Source organism: Hemicordylus capensis, chromosome 2 (assembly GCF_027244095.1).
Source record: "Hemicordylus capensis ecotype Gifberg chromosome 2, rHemCap1.1.pri, whole genome shotgun sequence".
Lineage (NCBI taxonomy): Eukaryota > Metazoa > Chordata > Lepidosauria > Squamata > Cordylidae > Hemicordylus > Hemicordylus capensis.
In genome coordinates, this window is record NC_069658.1 from 197,221,563 (window position 1) to 197,240,977 (window position 19,415).

General features: G+C 49.3%; 1 protein-coding gene across 7 annotated transcripts in view; it reads left to right on the forward strand.

Moving 5' to 3' along the window:
• Positions 1-19,415, forward strand: part of ARHGEF25 (Rho guanine nucleotide exchange factor 25) — a 114,288-nt gene that overhangs the window by 29,444 nt on the left and 65,429 nt on the right. For 2 of the 7 annotated variants that reach the window (XM_053292206.1, XM_053292207.1), the window contains exons 1-2: positions 8,447-8,710; positions 13,668-13,824. In XM_053292206.1, coding sequence (XP_053148181.1) covers positions 8,525-8,710; positions 13,668-13,824 — 343 coding nt within the window. In that variant the 5' untranslated portion in view covers positions 8,447-8,524. Of the gene's footprint in view, positions 1-7,526; positions 7,678-8,444; positions 8,711-13,667; positions 13,825-19,415 lie in introns of those variants that run through there. The other 5 variants (XM_053292205.1, XM_053292210.1, XM_053292209.1 and 2 more) reach the window with 4 other exon arrangements.

Here is a 19,415-nt window from a genome sequence, read left to right on the forward strand (position 1 = left end):
ATACTGAGTCAGACCATCTAGCTCAGTATTGTCTACCCAGAACTGGCAGTGGCTTCTCCAAGGTTTGGGGCCATGTCCAGCATGATGCTGCTGAGTAGTATTCTGGGGTAGTGTAATGTATTCTGCTCTGGAAGCATTGCCACAAGAGCAAAGATGGGATATTTGGCTGTTGGGATCAGGCAGGGTGTGCAATGTGGGATTAAAAGACATAGGTAGTTCTTGTGCTGGAATAGACTACCACTGCCCGCAAGCTTCACTGATCTATATGTCATATTATTTTGCCTGCATCCCATTTGGGGTTGTCCATGAGGCCTGGCTTTTGTCTCACCAATTCCCAGCCTGAAATCTGACTCTATATAGACAGCGGTCACTCTGTTCCTTCTGCAAGACAAGCTACTCACATGTTTAATCCCTCCATCACTGGAACACTGCCATTGCTTAAGATCACTCATGTCATCATGTCTCTCAGCTCTGGAGAATTTTAAAGGATCCCTCCACACAGGCTCCTTCTAGTCTCCTCCTTGCTTAAGGCTGCAGTGGTGAAATGTAGTATTTGTCTTTTTGCACTAGTAGCTTACTGAAGGCCAGCCCTAGGGTTTTTGACACCCTAGACAACGTTTGGTTTTGGTACTCACCCCTCCAACTAAGAGGTGCAGAGTCTCAGTTTCAGCTTGAGCCACACAGGTTGACCAGCGAATGGCTTGTCTGCAGTGGTCTGAGGATACAGTGGAAGAGAGTTCCTAATCTCTTACGGGGCAAAACTCTTCAGACATGAAAAGATGCTGCTGTTAATTTGGAAATCCAGCCTGTGACCATTTCTTTTTGAAAAGGAATGCTGAGACAGGCAATTCGTCTTCAAGAGAGGGAGTGCAGCTTATGAGACTAGCTGTTCATTGGGGGTTGAGGTGCAATGAACAAAGAGAAGTCTGTATTTTGGGGTGCAGACCCTTTGGGAAGCAAGGTGCAGTATGACATATGAAATTCTTACACCACAGTGCAGTACTTCAGGGATGCAATACAAGAGGAAGAGAAGGAATAATTGGTAGTGATATGCTCCTGCACTGTTTATGCACCCTCCAAGAATTGATGCCATGGGTGACTGCCTAGATCTGCCTAGTGGCCTTGAGTTTACCACGAATAGTTTACTACACAATAGTGTTTTGATTCCTACAATGGAGAGGGATTGAGGCTTGCACCTCCGTGAAGGTTTTCCCTTCTTCCCATGAAAGCTCTTACCAGATATGTGGACTTAGTTGTGTTTACTCCATGGCAAGAGAGGAGCACTTGACACACACTCAAAAGTACACTTGTCATGATTCCTTGCCATGTCACAGGCAGAGGTGTAGCGACCATTGGGCAAGGGGGGGACAATTGTCCCCAGGCCCCAAGGGTCTGGAGGGCCCCCAAGGCTCACCCTTGGCCAGGGCACCCCCTTGCCCCCTCTCACACCAGCTGCCAAACAAAGCACTCGCTGGCTGGGAGTGTGAGGCATGCCCGTCTCCAGCGAGCGTTTCAATGAAACACTGGCGGGAGAAGGATGGAGTCTCCCGCCGTGCATTGGCCCCTCCCCTCTGTCTGATGTCAGATGCAAGGGGGTGGGGTCAGTGCCAAGAACAGGGCTGAGACACCGTCTCATTTCCCCTGTCAGCGGTTAGAGGAATTGAAGAAAGGGAGCTCCTTTCCCTGGATGCTGATGACATTCCGGAAAGGCGCTCCCTTTCAGCAATTCCACCAACCACTGACAGGGGAAATGAAACTCTGCTGGGGCTGTGACAGCCCCGTACTCGGCACTGGCCCTGCCCCTTTGTGTTTGATGTCAGATGCAGGAGGCGTGGCTTGGGGCTTGTGCATGCGAAGAAACACCCAGGGGGTAGGGGAGCCATTGTTTGGTCTTTGCCCCTTGGCCCCCGCCAAGCTCCTTCTGCCCCTGGTCACAGGGCTGAATCTTTGCACTGAAAACAGACTTGGGGGCTGTGCTCCCGTGAGCCCTGACTCAAATTAAACCCGGCTGCTGGAAAAACTGCTGGAGCTGCAGCCAGAAATTTTAAATCAATAGATGAAGTCCACCCCATTGTCTCCTAGAGTCGCCAGGTCACAACGCAGTACGGCAGTGGCAGGAGAAACCACAGCTGGCAGAATTTCCCTGGCCCTGCTCGAAACCTGGGCTGGCCGGTGTGCCACGCTGCACAGAGCAGAGGTAGGCCCTTCCCCTTCAGATGTGCTGCTGGCCCCAGGGAGAGGGGCGGATGGGCAGGAGCGCTGAGAATGATGGCCGCAGCACACACCCGCCTGGCTCCTGGTGGCCTCTTTGCCATCGCTATGCTCATTGCCTCCCTGCTGTGCTAAATCCTGCACTTGGCATGGACTGCCATGTCTTGGCACCTAGAGGCAGAGCCTCCTGTGTCTCAGGCAGGGATGTCGCCCTGGCTGAGCAACCTTTTGTGTTTCCCTCTCCCCTCCTGCTACACTTCACTTTTTGTCCAACCTTGTGATGCCCCTGGACTAGGAACTGGAGCCAGGGTGGAAGCCCAGAGGTTTCTGGTGGAGCCTAGTGAAAAAACTGGCTTCTCACCTAAGGTGTACAGCTTAAAACATACACATATCCCAGGAGAGAGGAGGGCCTTACTAGCCAGCAAATGAGAACCCTGGTGGGTCTTTCCCCCTTTTTTCAGGTTGCCAGCCCAACACGGTGGTGACTGCATGAGATTTCCGGTTGACTGTAGGATGGTGCCCCCAGGAATGTCTGCAGGAATTTAAAGTGAGAACCACAAGCCTGATGATCCTGGGAACTAAATAATAATAATAATTAATGATGGTGATGTTTATATACTGCCCTTCAACCAAAGTCCTCAAAGTGGTTTACATAGAAAAATAAATAAATAAGTAAAAATAAGGTGGTCCCCTGTCCCCAAAGGGCTCACAAACTAAAAAGAAACATAAGGTTGACACCAGCAACAGCCACTGGAGGGATGCTGTGCTGGGGTTGGATAGGGTCAGTTGTCCTCCCCGTGCTAAATAAAGAGAATCACCACTTTTAAAAGATGTCTCTTTGCTCAGTTAGCAGGGGTTAACTAGCCATGGAGTTAAGGCCATCCTCCATGTGTTTCTGGTATTTCCCTTGGGCAAATACTGGGGCTTCAGCACCCCGCAGTGCCCCAAGAGGGCCCACAGCTGCTCACTCCTGCCCCCATCTGGACCCCCAACCAGTGTTTCCTCTAAGGCGTGCACATGTGCATGCACTCTCATGATTTTTGATGTCTGTTCAGTTCATTTTAGATCCCGCTCAAGTTGAGTCAGGAAGGCCCCATTCTGAATGTATGTGCGCACACACTGCCTTGATACTGCCGCCCAGAACAAAAGTCATTCTGTGCACAGATGGAGGGGGGGGGGAAAACAAAAATAGAAGGACAAAAACAAAAATAGAAGAACAAAAATCCCTGGCCCTCCTCAGTCAGCACCACTGCAGGTAGTGTGGAGGTGCCCTTTCTCCAGAATGCCTTGGCCCCCGGACCTAGTGTTGCTTTGGAGTGATGCTATAGTGGTTAGAGAGCTTGGAGGGGAGGTTTCTTTATCTACTCCAGCTGCAGTGAAAGTGCACAGGTAAGGAGAACACCGCTAATTAATATTGTCTGGAGACATGGAGTTAAAGTTCTAAATAAAATAGCTTATTTAGGAAATCCGTCAGGGAGCTAGACCGAGACCTACATGCCTTGCTGCTAGCTACATACAGGAAGAGAGGAAGGTAGAAGAAGGACCTCTCCCCCCCTCCCCCGAGAGGATGGAACCTGAGGCTATCAGTTTAACAAAGGGGAAGCAGAGCAGAGAAAGTGTGGCCAGAGAGGGGGCTTGCCTTGCTCACGATCTCTACCCTTAGTGCCCATGGGCTGCTGGTGCTAAGAGTTGATGCCATCAGGAGCTGCATCTCCGACAACATCAGCAGGCAGGGATTATTAACGTGTGGGTCCCCAGATGTAATTGGACTTCAACTCCCATAATTCCCAGCCAAAGGCCACTGGGGCTGGGGATTATGGGAGTTGAGGTCCAATAACATCTGGGGACCCACACGTTGAGAATCCCTGGGTTAGATGGTGCCTCTACTCCATCTGCTGGGGCACTGAGAGCAAGGAGCACCCACCAGCACTACCCAGTAAGCCCCACCCCCGGATGGTGGTGAGAGGAGTGCTGCTGCTGTCCCTCTGGTAAGCCCACTAGGGCAGAATGGAGGGGCCACCTTGGAGGGGCAGTGGGGGGCCCTTTGTCCAGGCCCCCCCCCTGAAGCCTGGAGCCAGCCTTGCCTGCAGGAGAGCTCATCCCTACTCGGATGAAGGTGGTGTGCCTGCTCTTACAGGGGCCTAGGATGAGGATGCTCAGAAAGCAGGGACTCTTGCTGCTGGTTCCAGAGGGAAGGCAAGGAGGGGAGCAGATTCTGTGTCTGTAACCTGAGCTTGAGGGGGCCCAGCACAGGAATGGGAGCTCTTGGGCAGGACAGAAGCCATGCAGGGGAGGGAAGCTGCCCAGAGGCCGTGCTTGGCTGGCTGGGGTGGAGACAGGCTCTTGTGGCTGCGTGGCAGGGAGGGGAGAGGGGCTCTGTCGGCTGTGATTCCTCCAGCCTCCCCCCCTCCTCCCACCATGGCTCATGCTCAACACTCTGGCTTCAGAAATGTGTTTTGTCTCTTCGGAAAGTGGGGATGAAAAACTACAGGAAATGGTCATGGGGGGGGGGAGGGTGTGTGTGTGTGGGGAGTCCCTACTACCGTATTTGCAGGACTAGAGCGGGCAGCAGAGGGATCTGCCAGGATGACCGCTAGACCCTCACGGCCGTGCTTGTGTAGAGGGGCAGGGAGGTTCTTGGGGTTACACCTCCTCGCCTTGCAACCCCTCTGTGGCTGTAGGCCAGGAGCCTGTAGCAGCTGGCTCTCTTGGGTGAAGCTGCACAGTGATGATGATAAGCGTCTAGGAGGGAAGACGCAAAGGTCGGGTGAGCTCTCTCTCAGAAGGGCAAAGAGGTCACAAGAGGTGACTGCAACCATCATGACTAGGCTGTGTAAAGGTACGGCAGTGAGCAATGCATGGTGACCGCTTATCGTGAGGCTGTGTGTGGACTAGCTCTCCTCGTCCCTGAAGCTAAAAATAAAGTTGCAATTCTGTGCAAGCTTACTTGAGTGCATGTGCACAAGGACACGAGTTCTTTCTAGAATCTTTCCCGCTGTCTCTCAGCCAGACCATGCTGTGGTGATCTGAGCCCTTGTTAGATCTTGGCTGGATTACTGTCATACGTTTTATGTTTGGAAACTTCAGCTGACCCAGAATGCAGCTACAGGGGTCTTATCTCAGGGGAGGCCCTTACTCCGAAAATATGACACGATGAGGAGGCTCTACTGGTTATCAGTTTGTTTCCAGGCATGTTAAGGTGCTGGTGATGACTATAAAGCCTTAAATGGTATGGGACCAGGATACCTGTCCCTTCACGACTGCTCCCCCCACATGAATCTGCCTACCCCATTAGAATTTCTACCGCCATTGGAGGTCCATCTGGCAGCCACACGGGATAGGGCCTTCTTAGTGGTGACCCACAGAACTTCCTCCCACTTGAACTTCCTCCCACTTGAAATCTGACTGGCCCCTTCTCTCTTTAGTTTTTCTGCCTTACAAAAACCTGGCCTTTTAGGCAGGCCTTGGCACACCTGCTGCAATTTCTAATTTTTAAGTGATTTATACTGTGGTGTTGCACTCTCTTGCTCTGTATGCTGGCTTTTAATGTTTTATTACTGATATTGTATTTTATTGTTTTAAATGAGCTTGTACGGCCTTGCTTTCTCTTTTTTCTTTTTAAGGGTGGGATAAAAATGTTTCAAACCAACATAGATTAAAGGGAGCAGCAGAGAACAATTGGAATTCATCCTGGCAACTGCTATTCAGATGATGCAGCAAATGCCCCCTCCCCCACCGACCATAACAGGCCTAACTAGATTCTCCCAAAGATTAGAACAAACAGCTTGAGGCAGCACCCTGGATGTGGCAGAGCATAGGCCCTTTCCCTCCCCGCAGAGTTTGCTCCTGGCTCTGGGTCTGCTCTGCAATTTCTCTGAGTTGCACATTTTTGTGAGGTCCCCCAAAGCCCTCTGCTTGGCCTATTTTGGAGGAATGTGACAAGCCACAGGGTATTCTCCAGTGAATTCGGAGGTAAATTAGTTGCCCCACAGACTTGGGATAATCAGTGGCGGCTGAAGACCTCTGTGCACCACAGGCAGCCCACCCCCCACCCCCATCGGAAATCCTTCCTTTTTAAAGTTGGGGAAGAAGGCCTCTTGCTGCCTCCCTGACATCCCAGTAATCTGCTGCCTGAGGCAACTGCCTCAGCCCACTTCATGGAAGGGCCGTCCCTGCCTCTAGCAAAAAATTATCTTTGACTTGGCCTGAAAAGAAGCAAAATGGCCATCTGGGCTCCCAATACAATCCTGTTTTTGTTAAGTGCAGGAAAATGTACCTGGAGGTATGTGTCCCTGCTGTGTGGTCTACCTTCCCTTCCAGCCACATGTGGCAATGGGCTACGACGTGGTGCCCTCTAGGGGCCTGTTGTCCTGGGCGCATGTCCCTTTTGCCCAACAGCAGAACCGAGTTTTATTCTATCTTAACATTTATATCTCCCTCTCCCTCTGAGGATTCCAGAGCAGTGTAAATTGTTATGTTTGTCCTCACAACAACCCTGTGAGGTAGACTAGGTTGAAAGAGAGAGTGACTAGCCCAAGGTCATCACCCAGTAAGTAATATGGTTGAGTGGGGATTTGAACTTGGGTCTCTCTGGTCCTAATCCAGGGGTGGGGAACCTTGGCCCTCCAGCTGTTTTTTGAACTACAACTCCCATCATCCCCAGCCACAATGCCACATCGTCCCCCACAATGCTGGGGATGGTGGGAGTTGTAGTTCAAAAAACAGCTGGAGGGCCAAGGTTCCCCCACCCCTGTCTAATCCAGCACTTTAACCACGACACCACACTGGCTCTGTCTGCCTTGTTTTCAGTATTGGAGTGCATGGAGCTGTCATATCTCCCTGAGCCAAATCACTGAGCAGCCGGTTCTCCATCACCTTCCCAAGCCCAGATTAGTTGCGGTTAGTCTTAGTGTGAACCCTGTGAGACCTGCTGTTCTCTGGGACTAGCTGGCTTGCCCTTGCTGCTGCTTCCACCCTCCACCCCCCCCCCCGCCCCCAACAGGACTATCTGTTTTTTTCCCCATATATAGACTGAGCTTCCAGTGACTGGGCTTTGTCTGTGGTGCCCTTGCTGCCCCTCCCTGTCCCTAACCCATTCCTATCTCCAGGCTGGGTCCTCCAGTGTAAATAAGGGTGATGTTAAAGAGATAAGGGGCTTAGAATCCAGGCATGGAGGGGTGCGGCTGGAAAGCAGCAGCTTCTAGCAGGAAAGTTATGGTAGCTGGAGCTGACTGGCTGGGAATTGGGCTTGACTTGGCTGTCCCAGCACCCAACACATGGGCAACGTGCCCAGTCTCCTCCTAGTCCCCCAGATGCCTCCGGCTCTGAAGCCGAGGGTGGTGGGAGAAGGTGAGCGGGACCCACGGCAGCATGAAAGCCCCACAACAGGCAGGGGGGCGCACCGACCAGATGCTGGGGGCCATGGGGGATATCCTGACATCGCTGGCCCTCCCTGGCCAGCACTGGGTAAGGGGAACACAGCCAAGGCAGTGGGCAGAAGGCTTCCCAAGGAAGAGGCAGAAGTCGCTGCAGCGTTTAGGCAGCAGCGTGGAGAATCCTGGGGCATTTGGAGCACCACTGAGGGGTACATTCTGTGGTTGGTTAGGGCCTGCCCAGGGGGGAGGGCAGCAGTGCACTGCCTACAGAGGGGCAGTTTTCTGTGGTGAAGGGAGTCGTGTACCAATAGATGCTGGTGCTGTTAGTTATTTATCGGAGGAGGAGGGGATGGCTGGCTGCTCGTTCTCCCACAAAGATAAATTATTTCCACTAGAATCCCTGCCATCAATCGTGGCCCCACAGAGGGGTGACTTAGTGACTTCGCACAGATTTGTAGCTCTCTGCGAAGGAACTGTGTGGCTCCTGGTTGTTGTTGTTTTGTACAGTACCTGGCACATTGACTGCTCTCAAATAAATACTCAATTATAATCCACGGCTGGGCGGTTGGTGATTTTGTGACGGTGCCTTGCCATTAGAGGGACTTTTAAGTTTGTTTTTGTTTGTTTTGAAGGTTTGTTGTTTTGGCCCAAGATCAAAGGTGCATCATGCCTGCCTAGGGTCCCCGCAGACCTCCAGGCACCTCCGGCACTGAAGTGGAAGGCAAGGGAGAGTGGGAGTCAGTTCCTTCTCTCCTATTAGAAAGTTTTCCCTACTTCAGACTAAGCTGAGATCCCCAGCATGGGTGAGTTTTCCCATGATCCCCAACTCTCTTAAGTTATTTTTTTACTGCTCTATGAGGGCTGGTCTCAAGGATGTGGGAATATACTTGGGGGATTTCTGCTTCCCTGGGATTGCGATCTTTTGCTCCAGTGTGGGGATGGGCTTCTTCCCACCCCCTCTGATGATATACCCAGTTCAAGTGAGCTTGTGGGGGTTTTCAAGCAGTCTTGAAGGGTGCGGCAGCCAGGAAGAGCTCTGGTGGAAAAGTAAAGCTTGCTTTTGTACACTCTTTGGAAATCTCCAGTCTTTTGCGGAGCTAAATGATCTGTATTGGAGGAGGCTGGTAAGTTCCTGGAGGACTTCTTGAGATTCATTACAACATGATTAGTAGCCTCTTAGCAGTTTGTGCAAAGCAGTGGCTTGTGTTAGAGAATCTTTTGTGTGTTATAGAGTCTTTCTGGTTTGTTGCAGAGTTTATTTGGAGCTATATAGGTTGGGTGCTACATGGGGACATCCTGGGTGCTACATGGGGACATCCCCCCTAGAATGGGGGAGACTCCTATCTTTTGGGGCTAGGTTTTTCATGGTACTTCCTGTTCAGTAGCCAGGCCTTTTGGTTTCTCTGTGCCTCTCATTCAGGTGCTGTGTGCCTACGTTGGCTGGATTCTAGCGGCTAGAAGATATGTTTCATTTCAAACTGGCTCTCTTTCATTTGACTTGCATCTGTGGCACTTACCCAGGCACACAAACAACCTAAGAGAGGCTCAGACATTCATCCCCATAGTGCTCCTCCAGTCAACCAAGGCGGGGGGAAAGATGCCCAGCAGAACTGCACAGAGCTCCTTTTCCCATTTGTGCTGCAGTTTGCAAAAGCAAGAAGCAATCATCTCAGTAGGAGAAACTCCTCCATAATCCAGTGCAAATCAGAAAATACTCTTCCCTTTCCCCAAAGCCCTCTGCTGCACATGATCTTGTGGTAGCAAGCATGACATGTCCCCTTAGCTAAGCAGGGTCTGCCCTGGTTGCATATGAATGGGAGACTTGATGTGTGAGCACTGCAAGATATTCCCCTCAGGGGATGAAGCCGCTCTGGGAAGAGCAGAAGGTTCCAAGTTCCCTCCCTGGCTTCTCCAAGATAGGGCTGAGAGAGATTCCTGCCTGCAACCTTGGAGAAGCCGCTGCCAGTCTGTGAAGACCATACTGAGCTAGATAGACCAATGGTCTGACTTAGTATATGGCAGCTTCCTGTGTTCCTATGAAAAGAGGTTAGTGGTGATTAAGATAGTGGCTGGTTAGTAAGCCAAGTCAGCCTACATGAAGGCCTGCTCAAAGGGACCTTCGGTATCATGCGAGAAAGCATCCTTGGTCGTAGCTCAGTGGCAGAGCACCTGCTTTGCAAACAGAAAGGCATGGGTTCGGTTCCTGGCAGTAGGTAGGGCTGGGAAAGACCCCTGTCTGAAGGCCTGGAAAGCTGCTGCCAGTCAGAGCAGATAATACTGAGCTAGATGGACCAGTGGTCTGACTCCGGAAGCTTCATGTGTGTGCACTGTATTCAACTAGGGCTACTCAGAGGTATAGTCAATCTGGCTAACTTTGTGTTTAAGATGACAAACATCATTACCCTACTGCCCACACATATCTATGTTAACACATAAAAGAGCCTTGTTGCACCTTAAAGTCTAAGAACCCAACCATAAGTTACATCCACTGTTCCCTCTAACAGGGATCCCCAGATGTTGTTCACTACAACTCCCAGCATACCCATCTGCAATGGCCTTTGGCTGGGGATTATGTGAGTTGTAGTCAACAACATCTGGGAATCCCTATTAGAGGAAACACTGGTTACATCAAGCCTGTGATGGCTTTATTCCTCCTAAGTAAGTGGCAGCTAGATTGGACCCCTACATATTACTGAGAGAATATTAATATAGTGCTTTTCAACAACAGCAACAAAGTTCTCAAAGAGGTTTAAATAGCAGGGGGGAAAGAGAAGATGGTTCTCTTTCATAAAAAGGCTCGCAGTCTAAGGGAAGCACAAGGAAAACATCAGCCTCAGCCACTGTGCTGGGCTGAATTGGGATGATTGCTCTTCCCTTGCTCAGTATAAGAGAGCCACCATTTTAAAAGCTGCCTCTTTGCCCAGTTAGCAGGTGCTTCAGAACTGGGGTGGGGTGAGGGTATATTTTAACCTTTTGTCTCCACCATGGTTCCAGTTCAGATTCCTGTGTCTGCTATTTGTCTAAGACGGAAAGCTTCCATTGATGCTAATGGAAGTTTCCCTCCTGGGGTTCAGAGTTGCTCCAGTGGGCCTTGATCTGTCTTGGGACCATGATAGAGGCAAATCAAAGGTGACTCAAGGTACTGTGGCACCAGAGGCAAAGCACCAAATGCTGTGACCCTGGTGGGACCAACTCCCTTTCAAAGCCAACATTTGCAAACTTTGGAAGTGGCACGGAAGAGGGAAGGTTGCCAGAAGCCTCTTCTTCTTTCCTTGTGTTTCTTGCTAGCTTTGCACGAAGTGTGAGGGGAAGTGCTCCTCACAAAGCTTGCAAGGGTCAGCTTGTTCCTGAAAAGCTGCTCCAATAGTAACAGTGGTGGGGGTCATCTCTCTGCCCCACTGGTGCCTCAACAGTCGGCTACCTGAGGCGGCCACCTCACCGTGCCTCATGAAAGGGCTGCCCTGGGGCAAAAGCTCCTTCCTCCCATTCTGCCGTCCCAGTCAGTGGGGGGTTGGGGTGGGGCTGATCTAGCTACTACTTAATTAGTTAAAATGAAGCCCACCGACCTAATAATTTAATGTATAGTTTGGCCCTAGCAGATGTGTTGTGGCATCAGCTTTTCATACCTCTAGTTCAGGGGTAGGCAACTTTCACTCTAGCTGTTTGTTGAACTACAGCTTCCATCCTCCCCAGCCACGATTGTGACTCGGGATTATGGAAGTTCAACAACAGCTGGAGAACCAAGGTTGGCAGCCTCTTCTCCAATTTATGAAGGCTTATGCCACAATAAATCGGTTGCTGTTTGTTGTGTATGCTACTACTTTTTCTATGGATATTTATATACCACTCTTCAACCAAAGTTCTCAAAGTTACATAGAAAAATAAATTATAAATAAGATGGTCCCCTGTCCCCAAAGGGCTCACAGCCTAAAAAGAAACATAAAGTAGATACCAGCAACAGCCACTGGAGGGATGCTATGCTGAAGATGGATAGGGCCCGTTGCTCTCCCGCTGCTAAATAGAAGAGAATCACCACTTTTAAAAGTTTCCCTTTGCTCAGTTAGCAGGGGTGCTGTCACAGACTAACACAACTCCCCCTCGGGAGTTGGTCACAATGGGAGATGCCTGTGTTCAGTCTGTGGCCTTTTGCTGGCCCCAAACAGAAAAGGAATGATCATCATTGTTGCAGTTTGAAGAAAAGACCCCACCTAGTTGACTGAAGGAGATTTTCACTTGTCCCAGGCAAGCGGGTGTTTGCAAGTCTGATGCAAGCACATGCTTTCCTTGATGGTCTTCCAGCACCATTGTACTATAGGGCAGTGGGACAGTATCCCTCCAGTACCCAGCTTGGTCCAGTGCTGCAGGTTTTCTAAGGCCATGATCGATTAGGATGTATGCCCTGGCCATTCCATACAGCTGCTGCTCATCCCCCCCCCTTAGAAAGGCTTATACAGCAGGGCACAGCCTTCTTCACTGTGTGATTAACCAACTCTGGATTTTCGCCCTTGGCAGGGGATTATGCTAAATCCTGAGAAAGGGGTTCACAACAACTATGGGCTCTGCTGACTGGCAGCCAAGGTGAAAGGCTGCTCTCTTCATGTCTTGCTTGTGAGCTTCCTAGAGGCATCTGATTGGCCAATGTAGGAATTGGGGTGTTCTGTTAAATAGGTCTTTGGTCTGATCCAGTAGGGCTCCTTTAGGAAGGTCATGAAGTAGAGATTTGCACAGACTGATTGTGGCAGTTCAGTCCAAATTAGATTTGAATTCGGACTGAACTGTGAGTCCCCAAATTGGTTCGGTCAAACCCATCGGCTGGGCCAGTCAGGTAGAAGAACCAGGTTGAACTGGTTCAAAGCGATTGAACCACTTAAACCAGCCTGATTTGCAGCGGACCAGTTCACGGTCGGACTGGTCTATGCACACTCCTAACATGAGGGCCATGGTGGAGAAAGCCAAGCCAGGACCCAGAGCTGTCTCCTCATACTTTCCTCTCATTCCTCGGCACCTTCTGACAGAACCTGCTCTGCTTGCATTCTTTGGTCAAAAGGAAATTGCTCTCTCTTCTCCTCTGTTTCTGCTCCCTCAGAACTTGATTTGCAAAATCTCTTGTGTTTCTTGTAGGATTCCCACTATCCACACACCTTCTGCTCTGGTCCTTTGTGCTCTTGCTCTCCTGTATGTTTGTCTCCCTCAAGACCATTATCAAGAAGGAAGGTTGCCAACCTGCATTTCTGAACTATCCTGCTGGATCAGTCCAGACCAGACCAGACCAAAGGTCCATCAAGTCCAGCATTCTGTTTCCAATAGTAGTCAGATTGATGCTTCCAGGAAGCCATAAACAGGATGTGAAGGTGATGGCCTTCCCTTGTTGTCTGCCCTCAGCATACTTCCTTTAAATAGGGGGGCTTAATTTAGCTATCAGTGTTAATAGACCTAGCCCATCCAATGGGAATGGCGGTCCTATTATAATCTCTCTGGATACCCATTTAGCAGTCTCTGTTTCCTATTTGGTTCACCAATTTCTGTGTCTAATGACCTCCCATCTCCCAGCACCTTTGTGTAACCCTGAGAATCCTGACTTGCTTATCCATTCTGATTTTTCAAAAAGTAAGATTCTAGTCCTCATGGAAGAAATGCTGGGAAATTAGTTGGCACCCAACTTGAAACATAAAAGATAGGGAGATAAATAGAAAGGGAATGCAACTTCAACTTGATTTCAGCTTTTATAATTTCTAGGTCAAGTATCTCCCCCTCTAAATCTTGAGTCTAAGTCTGACTTAATTTCTAAGTCAAGTATCTCCCTTACACAAACACAGACTCTCAAATTTTTATCATTTGTGGGAAACAGCTTCTGAATAAGAATATGGTGCAATATAAGTCCAATATGTCTGCCAGCTGTCCTTCTAGCATCCTTAATGTTTATGAAAACTATCTGCGAGTGATGCTAATTTCATGCATCTAAAATACATCAATCAGTGGATGTCCTCCAGCTTGTGATCTATTTCTGACACCGATCCGTGTGCTAAACAGGTTGCCTGCCTCTGCCCTAGTATCTGAATTTGTTTTCATGCTTAATTGCAGCTGCCAGACCTGTGTTCACAGGAGCCGGGAGCTGAGATGCAATCCCAGGCTAGTAGCAGCAGTGTTGAGGCTTCTGAGGACAGCAGGGATCAGCACCACATAGAACTCGGTGAAGCAAGAGCATCAGGAGCCCCGGAAACTCAAGGCATGGAAGAAGGTGAGGGTCTTGATTTGTTCCATGTAGAACTTGCTCCCCTGCTTATGCAGGACTATTGCAGTGTGGGCATGGATAGCAATAGCAATAGCAATAGCACTTACATTTATATACCGCTCTATAGCCGGAGCTCTCTAAGCGGTTTACAATGATTTTAGCATATTGCCCCCAACATTCTGGGTACTCAGCCTTATGGATGCAGCCTTATGGTGGGTTTTTCTCTTTCTATGCTCCAGCATATAGCCCCTCATGCAGATTCTGAAAACTTTCACCACTAGTTGGCAACTGCATACGCCTTATGTAACCAGTGTGGTCTAGTGGTCACTGCAGGGGTAGGCAACTTTGGCTCTTCAGTTGTTGTTGAACTACAACTAACTGTAAAACTACAACTAGTTGTAGTTTGTAAACCACCCAGATATGCACATTTTGGGTGGTACAGAAATATTTTAAATAAATAAACAAACAAACTACCTGAGGTGATGGGAGTTGTAGTTCAAAATTACTGAAAAGCCAAGGTGGCCTACGCATGGGTTAGAGTGCTAGACTAGGACTTGGGAGACCTAGGTTCAAATCCCTGCTCAGCCATGAAGCTTACTGGGTGATCTTGGGCCAGTCACTACTTTCTCTCTTCAGCCTAATCTACCTTACAGGGTTGCTGAGAGGATAAAATGGGGCATACATGTATGCTGCTCTGAGTTCCTTGGAAGAAGGGTGGGATTAAAATGAATTAAATAAACGAAGCTGCCTTATCTTGACTCAGACTAGAGGTGGCCCTCGTTATCCATGGACCCGGCACCCACGGTTTCGTGTATCTGCAGTTGGGCAATATAGACCTGATCTTGTTATCCATGGTTTAAGAAGTAGGCAAAATTCGCCTATCTGTGGTTCCTGGGTGGCCAGAAATGACTTCCGATGTCATATCCATCCACCATTTTGCAGCATGGAGTCATTTTGTGGCCCTTAAGAGAGAGAATAATTCCCCAAGGATTTTTGAAAAAATTCTCAGAGATTTGGAGGATTTGCAGATTTTGTGTGTGTGTGAGAGAGAGAGTGTGAGCAAGGGACTTTCTGGAGAGCTGGAGGCCTGGAGAGCAAGGTACTGTGCTTTATTCCCTTCATTTCTGCTTTTTGGGGGACCTTTTTTAGGCTCAAGGAACCTAACCCCTGAATTCCCATAGACTCGAGGTCTCGTTGTAGGCCAGAACAGAACCCCTACGAATAACGAGAGCCACCTGTATTGGCCTATCTAACAGAGTGCTGTGTCCTCTGCCTAGCAATGACTCTCCAGGGTGTCAAGCCAGAGGTCTTTCCCAGAGCTTTTAACTGAAGATTCAGGCACTGAACTTGGGGCCTTCTGCAGGCAAAGCTGGTGCTCTATGAATGAGCTATGCCTCTCCCAGCTGCATTGTTTGCAAGAGCCCAAATCAAGTGCTGATGTGAGGGCAGTAGGCCAAGTTCTGCCGTTGTGCCTCCTGCAACTCTGTTCCCCCCACCGCTGCACACTCCTAGCCTTGGCATCCCTCTACATATTTTCCTTTCTCATACTCCACTCCCACATGCTTTGGAACATGGGTTGGCAAGCTCTCCTATCTCTGCTTCTGTTGCTGTGACCTAGCATAAAAAACATGGTGGGGGGGATGGCTGGGAGTGGCCATGTGAAAATCGCCCTGTGCTCTTCCATCACTTCTGGAGAACCTGGAAGTGACAGGAAACAACACTCCTGTGTTTCCTCCAGTTTTTCCTCATGGGGGATAGCTACATGAACTTAATCTTGACTGGACTGCTCAGGACCAAGTCCAGCTTGTATTGCTACCCTTTAGGGCAGGGTAGACAACCTTGACTCTCTAGTAGGGATGTGCACGAAGCATTCCGTGCAGGTGCGGGGTGAGGGAAGTGGTAGCTTTAAAAGGAGGCACACAGGTCTGACCTGCTCTGCTGCTGCTGCTGGGTGGCACTAGCTGGGTGACTCTGGGCCAGTCACTTCTCTCTCAGCCTAACCTACTTCACAGGGGTGTTGTGAGGAGAAACTTAAGGATGTAGTACACCGCTCTGGGCTCCTTGGCGGAAGAGCGGGATATAAAATGTAAATAATAATTATAATAACGGGTAGTCTTATTGGCTGACATTCCCTGTACTGCTAGGACAATGGAAGAAGCCCTGTGGGGACACAAAGAAGTTGGAAACTAGTTGTGCTTCTTCCTTCTTCCTCATCCCAATGGAAGCAGAGGGATGGGATTATTCACTTGCAGGAATGTGTCCCTGCAACCCTCAGGCAACATTCCTGCAAGTAAACTCCTATACCGCATATACAGCTTTTCAACAACAAAAAGTTCTCGAAGAGGTTTACCTTGCCAAAGGAAAAATAAGACTATTGTTCCCTGTCTTAAAGCGGCTCACAATCTAAAGAGAAACACAAGGACGTCATTCACACCATCAAAAACTGTGCTCTGCCCGGGTTTGGGAGCTCTGTGTGCTCTCAATTTTCCGTTGTGTGGAAGCAAGCTAGGAGGAAAACCTGGGGAGAAGTGATTGTGTGGAAGCAAGGTAGAAAGAAAACCTGGGTAGCTTTTCCTCCTACTTTGCTTCCACACAATCACTTCCCTTTGCTCACTCTGGGTCTTCTGCTGCCTTTCTGTGAAACTGCTGCTGCTGGAATGTTAACACAGCCACCTGCATATTGGCAAGAGGCTTATCATACACATTGCTGTTTTTATTGCTGCTATATAGTTTGATTGCAGCTTTTATTGAGATGGTATCAGAGGAGTTTTAACATACTAGATGCCACTCTTGTCTTGACTGTAGAAAGGATGGCTGTACTACCTTTAAATCAGCAACATGGAAATGGAAAGGGGAAATGGTGACAGTGGGAAACTGGCAGTGATAGGGAGAACTGTGCCTCCTGAGAAGTGAGTGTTTAGGGTACAAGTATAACTCGCCTATCCACTCCCCTTCGGGGTGCAGCTAGGGGAGACGGGGCCCGTGTTCATCCCTCTCTCTGGTGGCCCCCAGAGTGAGGGAGATAATGAAGAAAATAGGGGAGGGATGAAGCTGGAGGGCCCTCAGGAGCTGGGGGCCTGTGTTCTTTGAACCCTTTCGCTCAATTATAGCTACGCCCCTGCTTCTAGCCACTCCCCTTTAATGTTCAAGCATGTTCCACTATTTGTTGATCAGGATGAGGGTGTTTAAGAGACAGGTCAAACAAAATCAGAACTCATTCTAATTTTTGCTGGTCCACAAATGCATAGGAAGCTGCCTTATACCAAGTCAGACCCTTGGTCCATCTAGCTCAGTATTGTCTTCTATCTACACTGACTGGTAGCGGCTTCTCCAAGGTATAGGCAGAAGTCTTTCTCAGCCCTATCCAATGGAGAAGCCAAGGAGGGAAACTGGGACCTTCTGCATGCAGGCATGCAGCTGCTCTTCCCAAAACAGCCCCCTCCCCTCCCCCTCCCAATGCCCAGGATAGCCCCCACCTTTATTTATAATGGAAAATAAATAGTGATAGTGGCGGTGGAGAAGCATTATAAAGGACTTTGCATGCTAAAGCTATTAGAGAAACTAGCTGTTGTTGTTGTTGTAGACCTATGTCCGCTAAGTGCTGTACATAAAACACATGGCAGACTCCGCCGCCAGGCTTATATCCTAAGTAAGAGGGGAGACACAAGGAAGAGGGCATGCTAGAAAATGGGAAGGGTGTGATATCCTAGAAGGATAAAGTGAAGAAGTGAGTTTTTATCAGGTGTAAAAAATACAGCCGCATCCAAGAAGCCAGACAGACACCAGCAAGTAAAGTGTTGCCATGGTAAGGGATAGCAAGGGAGGAGGTGAGGAATGGAGGGTGTAATTGGGGGCTTATGAAGGACAAGGGTGCCAGAGGAGCAAAGGGCAGGGGGTGAGAAGACACATGGAGAGGAGGAAGAAGAAATAGACAAGTGGGAACAAGAGCATGAAGCATATGAGGAGAAAGAGGGAACCAACGTGGCGAATAGACAAGAGGAGTAATAGGGGCATCCAGACAAGCAGAATAGACTCAGCAAAGAATTCAAGATGGTGGAAAGAGGTGCCAAGGAAGAGGCAGGAAGACTGAGCAAGGGAGTGTCGCAACAGTCAATGTGAAAAAAGATGAGAGAATGAACAAAAGCTCTAACAGATTAAGGTATAGTTATTCATAGAATAACACCTCACAGAAAGGCTTCTGTGGGCGAACAAATTAGGGGTACTCTGGCCCTGACGCATCTCTCTCCAGTAATGCCCTGTTGGGCAGAAGTAGAGGCAGGCACGCTGTGAGTTCCATCTGCCTGATAGCCAGAAAAGGACAGGACAGGGAGTGTTCCTCCACCTGCACATTTCTGCTGCGTACTTCCTTATCTCTGGGTGGGGTCTCTTTTCCAGTCTAGGGGGGAAAGCTCTTATAACCCATTCACTGTTGCATGGAGCCAGCTAGGCCCCAACTGCCTTGGACCTGGTACAGAGCTGGTGGCCTCTAACCCTATTGGGGTCTGTGGAATCCAGCTCCTAAGGGAGATGCTTTGTCCGTCCAAGGGCTTGGCCGGTAGCCAGCAGATCTGCTTCTCAGCAAGCAGCAGCCTCAATCGACCAGAAGCTTGCTGTGGCCTTGGTGGCAAAGGTTCTCCCAACTCTGCTTTCTAATGAACTCATTATCTGGGGGCTTCTTCAGTACCCTCAGAGAGGCATTCTGGAAGTGCAGCAGCATCAACTTATTTAAGAGGCAGGGATTCAGATCCACTTGCCTGATTGTGAGTGCAGCCAGTGGGTAGTGATGCTTTACAAATAAGGAACACAGAATACACAAATGCAGTCTTGGGTATATGAGACCTGACTTGCATATCTTGCTATCACTTGCCTTTGACACTACCAGTACAGCCGATGCTCTCCTGCCACAGCTCCAGCCTAGTTAAATGACAAACTGTGTATCAGGGCCAAGCTACATGTGATGTTAAATGCAGTTTGGCCCTGCATTGTTACATAGGAAGCTGCTGTCTATCGAGTCAGGCTATTGGTCCATCTAGCTCAGTATAATCTGCACTGAGCACAGCTGAGCACTGAGCACAGGCAGGGATCTTTCCCTGGAGATGCTGGGTGAACCTGGGGCTTGCATGTAGTTCATTACTGGGCTACAAGCTTTCCTTTCTTGTTTTCACTTCAGTAGCCTGGGTTTAAGCACACCTGCTAGAGTGCTTAAATCCAGAAGCAGCCATTTCTGGCATGGCTTGAACCCCAGCATTTGTTCTTTCTCAAACAAATGCTGGGGTTCAAGCCATGCCTAAAAGCAGTACTAGCGGGAAGCCCTACACTTGAATCACATATATAGTTGGACAGATTGTGGATGCTCACTAGTGAGGGAATGCGCTCTGCACATGCCAAGGCTACCCTCTCCATTACTGTTGCTCCATAAGTTCTAGGACTGATAATAGGCACTGAATGTGGTAGGAGAGCTGGTCTTGTGGTAGCAAGCATGACTTGTCCCCTTGGCTAAGCAGGTTCCACCCTGGTTGCATATGAGATATTCCCCTCAGGGGATGGAGCCACTCTGGGAAGAACAGAAGGCTTCAAGTTCGCTCCCTGGCTTCTCC